Source organism: Pygocentrus nattereri, chromosome 4 (genome assembly GCF_015220715.1).
Source record: "Pygocentrus nattereri isolate fPygNat1 chromosome 4, fPygNat1.pri, whole genome shotgun sequence".
Classification (NCBI taxonomy): domain Eukaryota; kingdom Metazoa; phylum Chordata; class Actinopteri; order Characiformes; family Serrasalmidae; genus Pygocentrus; species Pygocentrus nattereri.
This window is the reverse complement of record NC_051214.1, coordinates 50,317,914-50,335,145: the sequence shown is the minus strand read 5'-3', so window position 1 is coordinate 50,335,145 and position 17,232 is coordinate 50,317,914. Positions and strand designations below refer to the sequence as shown.

The following is a 17,232-nucleotide window of genomic DNA, read 5'->3' as shown; positions in this document are numbered from 1 at the left end:
GCACTAACTGGGCTCCTATGAAATACAGTCTGTGACCTGATGCAACTTTAACAGTTTGGAGCTCAATAATCTTTATAAATGCTTGAATGTACCCGGACGTGTGTGTAATTGATTGCTTTACATGCAAAGCTGGATGTTGTTGGGGGGGGGTGTGAAGAAAATATCCTTGAACCCTATTTAATAAAAGTTTTGTAACAATCATTAGGTTGGAAAAGATTAAAAATAGAGTTATAAACACTAAACTGAGACAGACATGCCTATAAGCATTTAACTGAGGCAGGCAGACAGGGACCGGAAAAAGCAGGCCCGATATTTCCATATATGGGATAGCATGAACTCTACTCTGGACACAAAGCAGAAAGGGTCAGAAAGAGTGAGAAACACTGCCTTTACAGTAGAAGTTAGCTGGGAATGGGAAGCCTAGCTGATAAGGGTTGGTAAGAACCGGTCTTTGAACCAAATTAATAGGAAAGTGTTACAAACCACGGACACAGGGAGGACAGGGAGGCCTGACAAAACAAGGCAGAAAACAAGAAATAAGAAATAAGGGTTCATAAGAACCTGCGATGGACTGGCGACCTGTCCAGGGTGTTTCCTGCCTTCCGCCCGAAGACTGCTGGGATAGGCTCCAGCACCCCCCCGCGACCCTGACGGAGAAGCGGCTTAGAAAATAGATGGATGGATGGATGGATGGATGGGTTCATAAGAAGGCTAGAAAAAACAGTTCTACTGGTATCCAAGGTGATTTCAGGATGTATCAAAAATAGGTGTAGCGATGATCTCACCCCCGGGAGGGGTGAAAAGGTCGCTCATCTTTGGGTATAAGATGTAATGTGTGTGTAGTGTCTGCACATTTTGGCTTTTGAGGGTCATTTTGTCACATTGGAACTAATAAAGACGCCTTTTCTCTCCTTCCAGCCGAACCTGCGGCTGGAGTTTGGTTTTTCATCTGACTTTGACTTTTTATGAGACTGACTCTTCACTTTTCTTTAACTTTTGCTTTTTTCTGAATTTCTACAAACACCATTTCATTTTATAGTAAATGAGTTTGGGCTGGTTTATGTTTATGAACAGACGCCTACAGGTCAACATAGTAAAGGAGCTCATCTGTGATCCTGAGTTTAAAGCCAGTTTTTATTCAACTTAAACTTGGAACTAAGTTGTAAATAAATCTGAAACTGAAACTTTGCTTGTGTGTAAAAGTGATTTCAGAGCCACTCGGTTCTCCCTGATGGAAACTGTTTACCTTCAGTGTTTTGTGCTTCTGATCATTTTAATAGACGTCAGCGTCACTAATTAATGACGTTCTATTAAAAGACTGGTTTACCAAGAGAGACGCTGGAGGACTTTCACCTGAAATGAGTTCATGAAGCCAGTCTGGTCATAAAAATGATAACAGGACATCAGAGCCAGAATTACTCTTTTAGTACTTTTACTTTATACTTAAGTACATTTGAAGGTAAATACTTTAGTACTTTTACTCAAGTGGAGGTCTAAAGGGAGGAACTTTTAAGAGTGGAGCTAAATCGTACATATACATTACTGTAGCACGTACAAGATCATGATAGTGAAGCACAAACCTGAACACACTTAGAGAAAATAAACAGTAACAGCAGGCAGTTGTGGTTTCTAGAACAAAGCCTTAAATAATCTTGACGTGTCAATTATTAATCATTAATCATTTCTAGGCTGTTCTATTCTTTCATTTTTCAGAAAGTATTATTCAAGTACAACTTCATACACAGCCAGTTTGACTTTATTTGATTCTGTTTGTTGAAATGAAAGTGTTTCAATAGCATTTCAACAGTCATCTAGGTCTGCTGGTGTGGGTGGGACTTGGCTGCCTCTATGCAGTGGGATTGGTTATCTTGCCCATGAAGAGGATGCTCCTGGTGCTCTCCTCCACAATGAAGACCAGGAAGGGTCTGTTGAGGTTCACGGTGGGAGGGATTGAATAAGGTACCATCTCTATGGTGGTGGCAGCAGCAGCTTCTGTGCCCTTCTCATCAACTTTGAGGACGGCCTGATGGAGGACCTGTAGGGAAGTCATGAATCTGTGTGAGGTGAAGGATCTGTAGATCTGCAATGCATGTCACAAATGCACTGTACCTTCATCTAGGCTGCATTAAGTTTGCCTACAAGCTTATGATGAACATCTTTAGATTCCTCTACCTTGGAAGCCTTCAGGTTGGTCTCCTCACTGATCCCGGAGAAGTCTGCACTGTCTGAGAACGCACTGACTATTCCCATTTCCTCCAGAGTGTCCGCGAGTGAAAAGGAGGCAGAGATGGAGAACTTGGGCAGGAAGAGTTCCACATAACTGCACAGCAGAACAGAAGAATATTTCAAACTTCTTAAAAGTCACTTTATCACAGAACCATCATTTTGGGATTCTTGGCAACTAGACAAGTAATCTAAAGGTTAGAATTTGAAAATGACAGGATTTATTTTAATCTTGACTTACAAATGATCTACTCCTGAATGGTTGTCTGGCTCCCTGCACTACTTACTGGGAAGTGGTGGTGGGGGCACTGGAGCTTAGAACCTGCATGTTCTTAGCATGGTTTTATTAAAACAATGTGTTTGTTAAGATGCTACTCTAATAATTACATTACATTAAAAACTCAAGTGCTTCTCAAGTCTCTTCCCATTCGGTCCCCTCTAATGGCAAAGAACTCCTTATGGCATAAAACAAAAGCTCCTTATGAAGAGATTTTTGGGAGAGGTTTTGAGTGGTTAGAATCCCCCAGGTAAAACTGTTATGTGATAAATAATGAAGGCTCAGGTTCTCTACTAGAATTAAAAGCCAATACAGAGACTATTTTTGCATCATGTATAGTGAAAAGCAGATGTCTCTTAACTGGCTACAGATGGCTTGAAGCAAAGCTATTGAATAAAATCAATGGCTCATGAAATACTTGGATTTCAACCCTTCAAAATTTCTCTTAGTAGGCAGCCTTTAATTACGCCTTTACTGCTGCTGCAATATTGCCAACTCTCAGAAGTGACTGTACACGATTTGTAATGTTATATGATCAGAATCAGAATCCTTTATTGATCCCAGAGGGCAATTGCAGTTGTTACAGTTGCAACCATTTATGTAAAAGAATAAACACTTTAATAATTTAAAACAAAGAGAAATTTGCAATATGTACACAAGATTTAAGTACTTATGAATATAGTAAAGTGGCGGTGACCGTGATGATAAATATTAAACATCTAATACAAAGCAGTTCAATTATTGTCCCTCTGAATTATTGCACACAATTATTATTATTATTATTACACATATGAACAGTTTGGTATTGAGTTTTGTGCAGATGATCCACACTGTGAATCACACACTGAGGGAGGAGTTATAGAGTTTGATGGCCACAGGTAAGAATGACCTCCTGTGGTGCTCTGTGGTCATTTCGGTAGAGTGAGTCTTGCACTGAATGAGCTCCTGTGTCTCATCACCGTGTCGTAGAGTGGGTGGGAGCCATGTAGAGGGTGTCAGTGTTCTTAGCCCAGTCCAGTCCTCAGGTCCACCACCAGTTCCTTTGTCTTTGTCACATTGAGCACACCATGCGACAAAGTCCTTCACTGTTGCCCTGAACTCATCCTCTTCACCCCTGCTGATACATCCAACTATTGCAGAGTCATCAGAAAACTTCTGAAGGTGGCAAGTCTCTGTGCAGTAGCTGAAGTCCGTGGTGTAGAGGGTGAAGAGGAAGGGAGAGAGGACAGTACCTTGTGGAACTCCAGTGTTGCTGACCACTCTGTCCGACACACAGTGCTGCAGGTGTACATACTGTGGTCTGCCTGTTAGGTAGTCAACAATCCAGGACACAAGGGGGGCATCTACCTGCATCACTGTGAGCTTATCACCCAGAAGACCAGGCCAGACGGTGTTAAATGCGCTGGAGAAGTCAAAAAACATGACCCTTACAGAGCTGGCTGGCTTATCCAGGTGAGCGTAGACTCGGTTGAGCAGGTAGATGATGGCGTCTTCAACTCCCAGGCGGGGCTGATAGGCAAACTGGAGGAGCTCCATAAAAGGCTAGACTATGGATTGGAGCTGATCCAACACGACCCTGTCCATGGTCTTCATGACATGAGATGTCAGTGCCACTGGCCTGTAGTCCTTGGTGTCACTGGGTTGCAGCGTCTTTGGAACAGGAACAATGCAGGACATCTTCCACATCATACTGACCCTCTGGAGACTCAGATGTTGAAGACATGTTGCAGTCCTCCACAAAGCTTAGGCTTTAAGCACCCTGGGGACCCCATCAGTAGCCTTGTTTGTGTGGAGTCTCTTCAGTTGTCTTCTCACCTGGTCAGCAGTGATACTCACTGTAGAGGTGACAGTTGGGGAGAAGGGTGGAGGTGGGAGATGGCCCATCACAGGAGGGGGCAGGCTATCGGGAGTGGGAGTGGAATAGGCTGCTAAGGACCGGCAGCAGAGGAGTCAAGATGGGGGAGGACAGATTAAGAGACCCTTATTAATCCCACAATGGAGAAATTTCACCTTCGCATTTAACCCATTCATGAAGTGAAACACAACATACACTCACGCACACCCAGGCACAGGCACAGGCACAGGCACAGGCACAGGCACAGGCACAGGCACAGGCACAGGCACCCCAATCCGCAGCACCCGGGGAGCAGTTGGGAGTTAGGTGTCTCAGTCATGTGCTGTCAGCTCTGGGGATTGAACCAGTGACCTTCCAGTCATGAGGCTGGTTCCCTAACCTCCAGCCCATGACTGCCCCCAAGAGCCTGCAGTGTCAAATCTGTTAAAGAACAGATTTAGCTTGTTGGCCCCGTCTACGCTGTCCGCTACTCCTCTGTTGTTGCTGGACCTGAAGCTGGTGATGGTCCTCATTCCTTTCCAGACCTTCCTCATGTTGTTCTGCAGGAGTTTCCACTCCAGCTTTCTCCTATATTTGTCCTTCGCCTCCGTGATCACTGTCTTCAGTTCCCTTTGGATCGTTCTCACCTCCACCCTGTCTCCAGCTCTGAAGGCCCTCTTCTTCTTGTTGAGGAGAGCCTTAATGTCATTTGTTACCCAAAACTTGTTGTGTCCTTAACAGTAGCATACAGCAGGTCCCGTGTTCTTTCCTCTCTGGTGGGACAGTCCACATACTGAGTGAAGTTTGGTAGTGCCTTAGCCATATTGACGTGGTTAAAGTCACCTGATATGGGAATAAAGGCACTCGGCTGTTGCGTTTGGAGACGCGCTATAGTTGAATAAATGAGGTCACACGCTGATGTCAGGATGGCAGAGGGGAGGATGTAAACAGTCACGATAATAGCATGTGAGTACTTGGGTGGCAAATAAAATGGCCCTGAGTCTAACAGCCAACAGCTCAATGTCCGGGCAACAGGTACGTTCCCTGGTCAGCCTGAACAGTCTGGAAGCCATCGATGGAAATGTTGTCGTCCAAGATAACCTGGTGTAGCCATTTATCTGAAAAGCACATTAAACTACACTCCCGGTACTCCCTCTGACTCCTGGCCAGTGCTGTCAGCTCGTCCATCTTAGCCAGCAACCTCACGTTGCCCATGACGACGGAGGGGAGACGCGGCTTATATCCCCTCTTCTCCATAAGCCTCCGCCATCTCCCCCTCACTTTCCCCGTGCGTTGGTTTATTCCCCATCCCCTGTGTGTCCGTCTACAAAGCTCTTCAGGGATGTTCATTGTCCTGGTCGCCATGCCGACCGGCTTCAGTGCGATCAGTTGATCCCAGGTGTAAACAAAGCAGCCATGTTGCTGTGCAGCAGTGCACCAGGAGAGTGAAAGAAGCACTTTCACGGCGAAAAAACAGACCATATAAACAATCTATTAAAAAGATAAATAAAAGTTAAGAAGAAAAATGAAAAAACAAAAATGAGAGCTACTGTAACAGGCAGCATGCGCACTGTATATTTACTGCTTAGCTTGGTTTTTAGTGAACCTGTTGAGAACCTGTTGAAGCCTAACATAAAGCCTGAATATTGCTGGAAAAGCCTGTTGGCCTGATAATAATCTCCTATGATGGTTGTTAAAAAACTATGTTACATCTTTATCCATAAAAATATTTGTTTTTTATTGTCTCTCTTATATAAGTACCCAAAAAAGTGAACAAATAAACATGCTAAATAAAACATACTGCTGAAAACAAACCAGTCAATTGCTCTTTTGCTACCATTCAAGCAAAGTTTAATGCTGCCGTTTCCACATTTTGTGTTATGCTGATGCCACACTGGTGTTAGAAGTGGGATCGTACCCCCATGCGGTCTGGAGAGGAATGGAGTTTCCCCAAACTCAAAGACAAATGGTGGAAAAGACTGAACCTGGCAGAGGACGGTAGAAGACAAAGCAGCACAGAGAGGGCAGGGGAACACATCCCATGACAGAACACATCCCACAGCAGAGAGTTGGGGCTCCAACACACACAAGCAGCACCCTCACATGTTTATGGTGTGTTGGTTAACGGAGGAAACAGAAAGCAGCTGTGGAAGTGTAGAAGCTGCAGCTTGCTCCCAATAGCATAAGAATGGACCCTGCAAGCTGTGAGGTGTTCTGCCACAAGTGGGGAGGAAGTCTGAGTTCTGAGTCTCTTCATTGCTGGAGAAGGATACAGCCCTGAGAGCCGGACTGGGGGCCTTTGATCTTTTGTATTATTTATTTTGATATGAATATTTCCAGTGTGCTTTTTTTTTCAGTAAATGAATTCATGGATTCTAATGTAAACAAAACAAATTTACTCTTGCTTCCAGCATGTCATACCCAATACAATTTTCCAATAAACAACGATAACATGATTTCCTTCAAATATATAAGCAATAAATTGACAAGAAATAAAATAGGAAATGAATGTTACTTGTAGGAAGTTTCTTTGTAACGTTCTTACTGAAATTAAAAGGCTGGTGACTGAGGTTACCTTCCATGTAATTTGTCATGCCAGTACTTGAGGTGTTCCTTGTTGATGTTCTTCTCCAGCTCCTCCATTTTTCCCTCATCAGGTAGAACAATCATCATGGAAGTGTTGCCTTTGTAGGGGACCATGATGATCGAAGTGAAATTCTTCCAGTCCCTGTAATGCTCGTAATAGCTTTCTTTATTCATCATGTCCACCGTCACTGTGGTGTTCTCATCCACATGGAACTCGGCTTTTTTAGTGTATTTTATGTTAAAAGGCTTTTTCCATTTACCTAAGAGGGCAGAATTCAAGGCATGTTATCTTATAGTAAAACATGATATAATTGAGAAGGACATTGATTTCTGATGGAATGTTTAGGTATCTACTGTACCTCTGAAATATATAAAGTTGATGAGCATCATCACAGTGTCTGGGTCCAGTTCCTTGACCATGTCAGTGATCATATCTTTGGTCTTCTTGGCGATGTACTTGTTGACTTCTTGCACAGCGACTTCAGGTTTGGAGAAGTCCACACTGAAGGCCTCTCCTTGGTAGTAATGCTGAGCATCCTTTAGAAACTTGTCTAGAGGTTTGAAGCCTTCTCGGACGGCTACAGCACTTCCTGCCTCCAGCAGCATGGTGTCCTGGCTGTGGCTCAGCATGTGAAGAAGGTGCTCATAACCTTCATTGACCTGATCAGGAGTGAGAGGGCTGTAGCCCAGGGTGCTGAAGATCTGTGAGTGGGTTTCACCTTTGGCTCCCAGGGCCAGCATGGACAGAGTCAAATCAAATCAAATCAAATTTATTTATATAGCGCTTTTTACAACTGATGTTGTCACAAAGCAGCTTTACAAAAATGGGAATCACAGCACAGAGAATCAGACAAAACACTGAACATAATATACAGAATATACAGAATATACAGAACCCCCGTGAGCGCTGAGGCAAGGAAAAACTCCCTCAGAGCTGGAGGAGGAAGAAACCTCGGGAGGACCAAGACTCACATCTAAAGGGGGGACCATCCTACCACTGGTCAGACAACTTATAAGTTAAACATTGAAAAGTCAATTTTACATCCACGCAGTTCTAATATATTCAGGTGTGTATAATCAACAGTGGAAACAATTAGAGTTCATATAGATTTGGATGTGATCTGTAGTGGAGAAGCTGCGTTCCAGAAACTTCCATCAGTCTGGTCAATCAGGGGGACAGGGGGACTTGAGGGTGGGACATCCATCAGTATTGGGCCGGACCGGTGGACAGTCAGTAACTCGGAGGAAGGAAAGATTTAGGAATTAGTTTAGACTGGATTTATGAAGAACAGAAAATGTAAAAAATGATCAGAGTGTGACTAATGACTCCGGCAGGTCTGAATATGACAGCCTAACTAAAGGGAGAGAGCCAGAAGGTAACATAGACACGGAGGCTCCCTGAGACACTGGCATTCACCCACTCCACCGTCCACAAACCTGAGTGACTGCATGTAGTGAGTGACAGCAGCACCAGCATCTCAGTTTACCCACAATTCACTATGTCCATGAACCCCTGGATCTGCAGCCTTATCTAAAGGGAATTAACATTAACTACCAAAAGCTAAACTAAACAAGTAAGTTTTTAGTCTAGACTTAAAGATTGAGACTGTGTCTGAGTCCCGAACATTATCGGGGAGATTATTCCAGAGTTGGGGCGCTTTATAAGAGAAAGCTCTTCCTCCTGCAGAGCTTCTCTGAATTTTGGGAACTACTAGGAAGCCAGCACCCTGTGATCTAAGTAATCGTGGTGGTTCATAATAGGAGATAAGGTCTCTCAGATACTCAGGAGCGAGCCCATGTAGGGCTTTATACGTTAACAGGAGAATTTTATAGTCTATGCGGAATTTGACTGGAAGCCAGTGAAGAGCTGATAGGACTGGACTAATATGGTCAAATTTTCTAGTTTTAGTAAGGACCCTGGCTGCAGCATTTTGAACTAGCTGAAGTTTATTTAAGTTACTGCTAGAACATCCTGACAGTAGCGCATTACAGTAGTCTAGCCTTGACGTAATGAAGGCATGTACTAATTTTTCTGCGTCATGTAAGGATAAAGCATTTCTTAGCTTGGCGATGTTACGGAGATGTAGAAAAGCTGTTTTAGTAACATTAGATATGTGTTTATCAAATGCTAGATCTGAATCTATGATAACGCCAAGATTTTTAGCTGTTGAACCAGGTGTGACTGAGAAGTCGGCCAGATTCAACATTAGGTGTGATAATTTATTTCTAGCAGCTTTAGGGCCTAATAGAAGAACTTCTGTTTTATCACTATTTAATAGAAGAAAGTTGTGTGACATCCATGATTTCACATCTTTTACGCAATCCTCCATTTTCTTTATTCTCTGTTTGTCATCAGGTTTGGCTGATATGAAGAGCTGCGTGTCGTCTGCATAACAATGAAAATTAACATTATGTTTTCTAATAACTTTGCCCAGGGGGAGCATGTATAACGTAAATAATAATGGTCCTAAGATAGAGCCTTGTGGAACTCCATATCTAACCTTTGTATAATTGGAGGGTATATTATTTACCCTCACAAACTGAAAACGATCGGTCAAGTATGATTTGAACCACGATAAGGCAGTTCCAGTTATACCGACCATTTTCTCTAATCTTTCTAGGAGGATATTATGATCTATTGTATCAAAAGCTGCGCTCAGATCAAGAAGTACCAGTAAAGAAACGCAGCCTTGGTCAGCGGCAAGAAGCAGATCATTTGTTATCTTAACTAGAGCTGTCTCAGTGCTATGATGAGGCCTAAATCCAGATTGGAATTTTTCATAGATCTGGTTTCTTTGCAGATAAGAGCCAAGTTGTTGGGCCACGGCCTTTTCTAAAATCTTAGAAATAAATGGTAAATTTGAAATAGGTCTATAGTTAGATAGTACACTAGGATCAAGATTTGGTTTCTTGATCAAAGGTTTAATTACTGCTAGTTTAAAGGCTTTGGGAACATACCCCAGGTTTAATGATGAGTTTACTATTGTTAATAGTGGTTTAATTATGTCTGGTAATACCTGTTTTAATAGTTTTGTGGGAACTGCATCAAGTGTACAGGTTGTGCAGTTTGATGAGGAGATAATTTTCTCCAGTTCTAACTGATGTAGTGGGTTAAAAACTTCCAACCTGACTTCGGTAGCTGGATTTTGTTCTATATCAGCCACACCAGATGACAGACAAGATGTGCTATTTATCTGTTGAATTTTGTCCCGAATATTTTCGATTTTATTATCAAAATAGTCCATAAAAGCATTGCTAGTGTGGATTGCTGGAATCTGAGGATCAGTACCTGCCTGATTTTTAGTCAGTTTAGAAATAACACTAAAGAGAACTCTAGGGTTGTTTTTATTAATCTCGATCTGAGAGGCCAGATACTCTGAGCGGGCTTTATTAATTTCTCTTCTATATTCAACAATACTGTCTTTCCAAGCAGAGTGGAATACTTCCAGTTTGGTTGATCGCCATTTTCGCTCAAAATTTCGTACTAATTGCTTTAAAGTACGAGTTTGGTCGTTATACCACAGCGCAAGTTTTTTCTGTCTCTCTTTTTTGTGTTTAAGTGGTGCTACACCATCTAAAGTAGACCGGAAGGTATTTTCTAAACAATCAGTTAGTTTGTCTAGTTCTGCTGGGTTACCTGGAGAGTACACTATGGTTGATAAATCAGGAAGGTTATCAGTAAATTGTTGAGCAGTAAAGGGCGTTATTGAACGTTTCATAGAGTAGCTGGGGGATGTACGTATATTATGACTAAGATGAAGTTTAAAAGAAATAAGATAATGATCTGAGATTACTGAGGTTTGAGAAAGAATATCTAGGTTATCTATGCTAACACCCAGGGTCAAAACCAGATCCAGAGTATGATTACAGTAATGCGTAGGTCCGGTTACATTTTGAGCAATACCAACTGAGTCTAGAATTGATGCAAAAGCCTTTTTTAATGAGTCATCAACTTTTTCAAAATGAATGTTGAAGTCTCCTACTATAATTACTTTATCACTACAAACTGCTAAATCTGCAGCGAAATCACTAAATTCTTTTAAAAATTCTACATAGGGTCCTGGTGGTCTGTAAATATTAATTAAAGAAAATGCATTCTGTTTTGTAATTGGATTAATTATATTGATGTAAAGAAGCTCAAAAGAAGTGAAATTATCATAGTGTTTCTGATTGACAGCTAGGGAATTTCTAAAAATTATGCAGACCCCGCCTCCTCTACCGGACGATCTGGGGTTGTGTATATAATTATAGCCTGCAGGGGTGGCTTCGTTTAATGCTAAATATTCATCGGGTCTAATCCAGGTTTCAGTGAGGCACAACACATCAAATTTCTGATCAGTTATGATTTCATTCACTATAACTGCTTTTGAATTTAGAGATCTTATGTTAAGTAAACCAATCTTTAGTTTTGAAGTGCTAGTGCTACAGTCTGGATATGATTGTTTAATATACGTTAGGTTATTTAGATTTACTGTTTGAGTTTTTTGACATTTATGTTTGACTCGGGGGACAGACACAGTCTGAATACATTGGTATCTAGGTAACGTCTCTTTGCAGCTCACAGACGGTCGGTTAAGCCTCTCTGTCTGCGGCCTGGTCCCGGCTCCGGTTTGTCAGCAGCTTCTAAGGCTACTGCTACTCTGCCGACTAACTAAGAGACTATGTGCTATGCTGCACGAAAGTAAGGCAGCACCATCCCGCGTGGGGTGGACACCATCCCTACCTAAAAGACCAGGCTTGCCCTCAAACATTAGCCAGTTGTCTATAAAGCCCACATGATTGTCCGTACACCACTTGGACATCCAGCGGTTCAGCGAAGAAAGCCTGCTGTAAGCTTCATCGCCACGCCTCATTGGGATGGGGCCAGAACAGATTACCTTGTTCAGAGCCATGGAGATGCTCAGTGGAGAGAAGAAGATGTTCTTGCCTTGGTATTCTGGATGGGCGGCCAGCTTCTTGTAGAGGGAGAAGGTAAAGTCAGCATTGTGAGGGGCGAGTCTGCGGGACAAGTCGTCATCTCCATCGTGGCTGGGGTGAGGTTCATCCTTGCCATGGTGGAGATGTTTGTCGTGATCTGCTGAATGGTCCTCATGATCATGTGGGGCCGCCAAGGACACCATCAGCAGGAGGGAAACCAGGAGGCAGAAAGAGATCTTTCCACACATTTTATCTCCTGGACAGAGAGAAACACACTTATGTCTGTTTGAACAATAGAGCAGGTTGAGGCTGTATTTTGGTACCAGATGCATCTTTACAGACTACAATGCAATGTAAACTTCTTTGCCTGTATGATTCCATAAAAATAACAATAACAATACTATCATCACTTTAGATGAAGGTAAAAATGCTATGAGTGAGAACAGCATTGCAGTAATCAGGTTGGGGCAGAAGGACTAGCCAGTAAGGTGATGTTCAAGTTTTCCACATTGGCACTAGTAAAATATGCTTTAGCTTGTAATGCACGCTCTTAAATATATGTATTATAATAGCAAAGTTCAATTGAATTACATTACAAAAATCAAGAACGTGATAACTTTGTTTTCTAAACAAAGTTCATCTCAGTGTTCACAGCAGTGATTAAGAAATATTCAATAAAAACTTTTTTTTTCTCAAAATGTTAGCTTTACAGGAGAAGAGAAGCATGCTTTTAAAATGTAAAGTGTAATTGTATAATTTCAAGTAATTTTATTCACTATTTTACTATTTATTTACTATAGAAATTTACTATTTCTGCTTGACCAATACAAAGGAATGCAGATTAAATGATACAGAAAAATAAAATGAAAATGAAAGGTTTTTGATTTTTATGGACAGTGATGATATGCTATGCTTTATATTTTTGTTGTTTCATATTTGATTCATTTGGTTCAAAGTCTTAACATTCTTTTCTGTGCCACTGAGTTCAAAAGATTAAGGTCAAATTAAAATATCCAGATCTAACACTGGCCTTAACATCTCAAGTACCTATTTACATGCTATGGAAAATGTAAAGTGCTGTTAATATAATGTAAGTTTAATGTAATATATTTTATATGTTTGTTGTTATTGTTTAGTGAAATAAGGCTACTTACATGCAAGGAACTCTCAGCACGACATCGACTGAAGTGGAGAAACTAATTGAAATCCTTTAAATATTAACCCATTCTAAACCCCAATGCCCCAACATCCACCCCCACCCTACTCCCCCACTCTCCACCCCTTATCGTAAATCAAACACTACTGTTTACTCATGGACTTCGAACAGTGATATAACATGTAACAGTTGCACAAAGTACGACATCTTCATAATTGTAATAATAATAATTTGTGTAGTATGTGTTTATTAGCTGAGAAAAGTGTTAATATTTCAATAAACAAAATGTATAGAATATAAATGTATTATATATATATATTATTACCTCTCCATGGATCACCACCTTATCGTGGTGGAGAGGTTTGTGTGCTTGAATGATCCTAGGAGCTATGTTGTCTGGAGCAAAAGCTCCTGGTAGGGTCTCCCATGGCAAACTGGTCCTAGGTGACAGGTCAGACAAAGTGTGATCCATAATCACCCCTATGAAAAGACAAAAACAGGACTTGTGCACCCTGCCCGGAACAGGGTTACCGGGGCCTCACCCTGGAGCCAGGCCTGGGGGAGGGGCTTGCCAGCGAGCTTCTGGTGGCCGGGCATTTACTCATGGTGCCCGGCCGGGCCCAGCCCGAAGGAGTTACATGAGTCCCCCCTCCCATCGACCCACCACCAATGGGAGGGGCAGTAATAGGGGTTTGGTGCTTTGTGGATCGGGCAGTATCCGAAGGCGTGGGCCTTGGCGTTCTGATCCTCGGTTGCTGAAACTGGCTTTTGGAACTTGGAACGTTACCTCACTGGCGGGGAAGGAGCCTGAGTTGGTGCGCGAGGTTGAGAGATACCGGCTAGATATAGTCGGGCTCACCTCAACACACAGCTTGGGCTCTGGGTCCAATCTCCTTGAGAGGGGCTGGACTTTATTCTTTTCTGGAGTTGCCCATGGTGAGAGGCGGCGGGCAGGTGTGGGCTTTCTCATAGCCCCTCGACTCGGTGCCTGTATGTTGGGGTTTTCTCCGGTGGACGAGAGGATAGCTTCCCTACGCCTTCGGGTTGGGGAAAAGTGCTCCTCCTGGAGACTCTATTGTCCTACTGGGGGACTTTAACGCTCACGTGGGCAATGACAGTGAGACCTGGAGGGGTGTGATTGGGAGGAATGGCCTCTCTGATCTGAACCCAAGTGGTGTTCAGTTTTTGGACTTCTGTGCAAACCACAGTTTGTCCATCACGAACGCCATGTTTGAACACAAGGATGTCCATAAGTGCACATGGCACCAGGACACCCTAGGCTGCAGCTCAATGATTGACTTTGTAGTCGTGTCATCGGACTTGCGGCCATGTGTTTTGGACACTCGGGTAAAGAGAGGAGCTGTGCTGTCAACTGATCACCACCTGGTGGTGAGTTGGATCAGGTGGTGGGGGAAGATGCCGGTCAGACCAGGCAAGCCCAAACGCATAGTGAGGGTTTGCTGGGAACGTCTAGCAGAAGAACCTGTCAGATCTTCAACTCACACCTCCGTCAGAACTTTGACCAGATATCGGGGGAGGTGGGGGACATTGACTCAGAATGGGCCATGTTCCGTTCCTCTATTGTTGAAGCGGCTGACTGTAGTTGTTGCTGTAAGGTAGTTGGTGCCTGTCGGGGCGGTAATCCTCAAACCTGGTGGTGGACACCCCGGGTGAGAGATGCCATCAAGCTGAAGAAGGAGTCTTACCAGGCATGGTTGGCCTGTTGGACACCAGAGGCAGCTGGCAGGTATCGACAGGCCAAGCGATCTGTGGCTTCAGTCATCGCCAAGGCAATAAACCATGTATGGGAGGAGTTTGGTGAGGCCTTGGAAAGTGACTTTAAGTCGGCTCCGAAAAGATTCTGGCAAACCGTCAGGCGACTCAGAAGGGGAAAGCAGTGTGCCATTAGCACTGTATATAGTGGAGATGGTGTGCTGCTGACTTCGACTGAAGACATCACTGGGCGGTGGAAGGAATACTTTGAGGACCTTCTCAATCCCACCGACACGTTCTCCAGTGAGGAGGCAGAGTCTTGGGACATGGGAATAGGCTTGTCCATTACTGAGGCCGAAGTCGCTAAGGTAGTCAAGAAGATCCTTGGTGGCAAGGCTCCAGGGGTGGATGAGATCCGCCCTGAGTTCCTCAAGGCTCTGGATGTTGTGGGACTGTCTTGGCTGACACGCCTTTTCAACATTGCGCGGACATCGGGGGCGGTGCCACTGGATTGGCAGACTGGGGTGGTGGTGCCTCTTTTTCCTCGGATCCAGGAGGAGCAGTGCGGGTTCCGCCCTGGTCTTGGAACACTGGACCAACTCTTCACCCTCTCCAGGATCCTGGAGGGTTCATGGGAGTTTGCCCAACCAGTCCACATGTGCTTTGTGGATCTGGAGAAGGCATTCGACTGTGTTCCCCGGGGTATTCTGTGGGAGGTGCTTCGGGAGTTCTCTTTGCTACGAGCCATTCAGGCCCTGTACAAACAAAGCTGGAGTTTGGTTCACATAGCCAGCAGTAAGTCAGACTCGTTCCCAGTGAGAGTTGGACTCCGTCAGGGCTGCCCTTTGTCACCGATTCTATTCATCATTTTTATGGATAGAATTTCTAGGCGCAGTCAGGGGATGGAGGGTGTCCGGTTTGGTGACCTCAGGGTCACATCGCTGCTGTTTGCAGATGATGTGGTCCTATTGGGGACATCAGGCCGCAAACTTCAGCTTTCGCCGGATCGGTTTGCAGCCGAATGTGAAGCGGCTGGAATGAGAATCAGTACCTCTAAATCCGAGACCATGGTTCTCAGGCGGAAAAGGATGGAGAGCCCTCTCTGGGTCAGGGATAGGCTCTTGCCTCAAGTGGAGGAGTTCAAGTATCTCGTGGTCTTGTTCACGAGTGATGGTACAAGGGAGCGGAAGATTGACAGGCGGATTGGTGCTGGGTCAGCAGTGATGCGGGCTCTTTACCGGTCTGTTGTGGTAAAGAAAGAGCTGAGCCATAAGGCAAGGCTCTCGATTTACCGGTCGATCTACGTTCCCACCCTCACCTATGGTCATGAGCTTTGGGTAATGACCAAAAGAACTAGATCGCGAATACAAGCGGCTGAAATGAGTTTCCTCTGCAGGGTGTCTGGACTCTCCCTTAGAGATAGAGTGAGAAGTTCGGTCATCCGGGAGGGACTCGGAGTAAAGCCGCTGCTTCTTCACGTCGAGAGGAGCCAGCTGAGGTGGTTCGGGCATCTGGTTAGGATGCCTCCTGGACGCCTCCCTCGGGAGGTGTCACAGGCAAGTCCACCTGGGAGGAGACCCCGGGGAAGACCCAGGACATGCTGGCGTGACTATATCGCCCAGCTGGCCTGGGAGCGCCTCGGAATCCCCCTTGGACAGCTAGTGGAAGTGGCTGGGGAAAGGGAGGTCTGGGCCTCATTGCTAAGGATGCTGCTCCCGCGACCCGGACCCCGGAGCAGTGGAAGATAATGGATGGATGGATGGATGGATGGATATATATATATATATATATATATATATATATATATATATATATATATATATATATATATATATATATACATACACTGTGTGCATCATTACTAGGCAAGTGAGTATTTTAACCATCTTATAATTTTTAGGCATATTTTCTAACTCCAAGCTGGATAAACTTGAATGCTTAATGGATTTAAGCATAGCAGGTGATGTGTATCTGTGTAATGAAGGTGTGTGGAGGGTGTGGCCTAAGGAGGTCAACACCCTAAATCAAGGTGTGTTTATAATTATTAGGCAGCTTTTCTTTTCAGGCAAAATGGGCCAAAAAAGAGATTGAACTGACTCTGAAAAGTTAAAAATTACCAAAAGTCTCTCAGAGGGATGCAGAACTCTTGAAATTGCTGAGATATTGGGGCGTGATCACAGAACCATCAAACGTTTTGTTGCAAATAGTCAACAGGGTCGCAAGAAACTTGCTGAGAAAAAAAGACACAATTTAACTGCCAAGGATTTGAGAAGAATCAAGCGTGAAGCTACCAGGAATCCATTATCTTCCAGTTCTGTCATATTCCAGAACTGCAACCTAGCTGGAATATCAAGAAGTACAGGATGTTCAGCGCTCAGAGACGTGGCCAAGGTAAGGAAGGCTGAAACCCGACCACCACTGAACAAGACACAAGCTGAAGTGTCTAGACTGGTCCTAGAAATATCTGAAGACAGATTTTTCAGAGGTTTTATGGACTGATGAAATGAGAGGGACTCTTTACGGACC

The 17,232-nt window shown here is 43.8% G+C and overlaps 1 protein-coding gene across 1 annotated transcript; it reads right to left on the bottom strand.

Annotated features, from left to right (window-relative positions):
* Positions 1 to 1,738: 1,738 nt before the first annotated feature.
* Positions 1,739 to 13,060, bottom strand: LOC119263200 (alpha-1-antitrypsin homolog). The gene is made up of 6 exons (XM_037537572.1): positions 12,992 to 13,060; positions 11,814 to 12,093; positions 7,280 to 7,674; positions 6,910 to 7,180; positions 2,173 to 2,320; positions 1,739 to 2,035 (listed from the first exon to the last, which is right to left on the bottom strand). The coding sequence occupies exons 2-6, from the start codon at positions 12,083 to 12,085 to the stop codon at positions 1,847 to 1,849; spliced, it is 1,275 nt and encodes a 424-aa protein (XP_037393469.1). The 5' UTR covers positions 12,086 to 12,093; positions 12,992 to 13,060; the 3' UTR covers positions 1,739 to 1,846.
* Positions 13,061 to 17,232: the final 4,172 nt, after the last annotated feature.

Coding starts and splice junctions, on each gene's coding strand:
- LOC119263200 (XM_037537572.1), bottom strand. CDS start 12,085: ATGTGTGGAAAGATCTCTTTCTGCCTCCTGGTTTCCCTCCTGCTGATG. Junction 7,675..11,813: donor TTCTCTCCACTGAGCATCTC/CATGGCTCTGAA, acceptor GATTTGATTTGA/TTTGACTCTGTCCATGCTGG. Junction 2,036..2,172: donor CCAACCTGAAGGCTTCCAAG/GTAGAGGAATCT, acceptor ACTTCCCTACAG/GTCCTCCATCAGGCCGTCCT.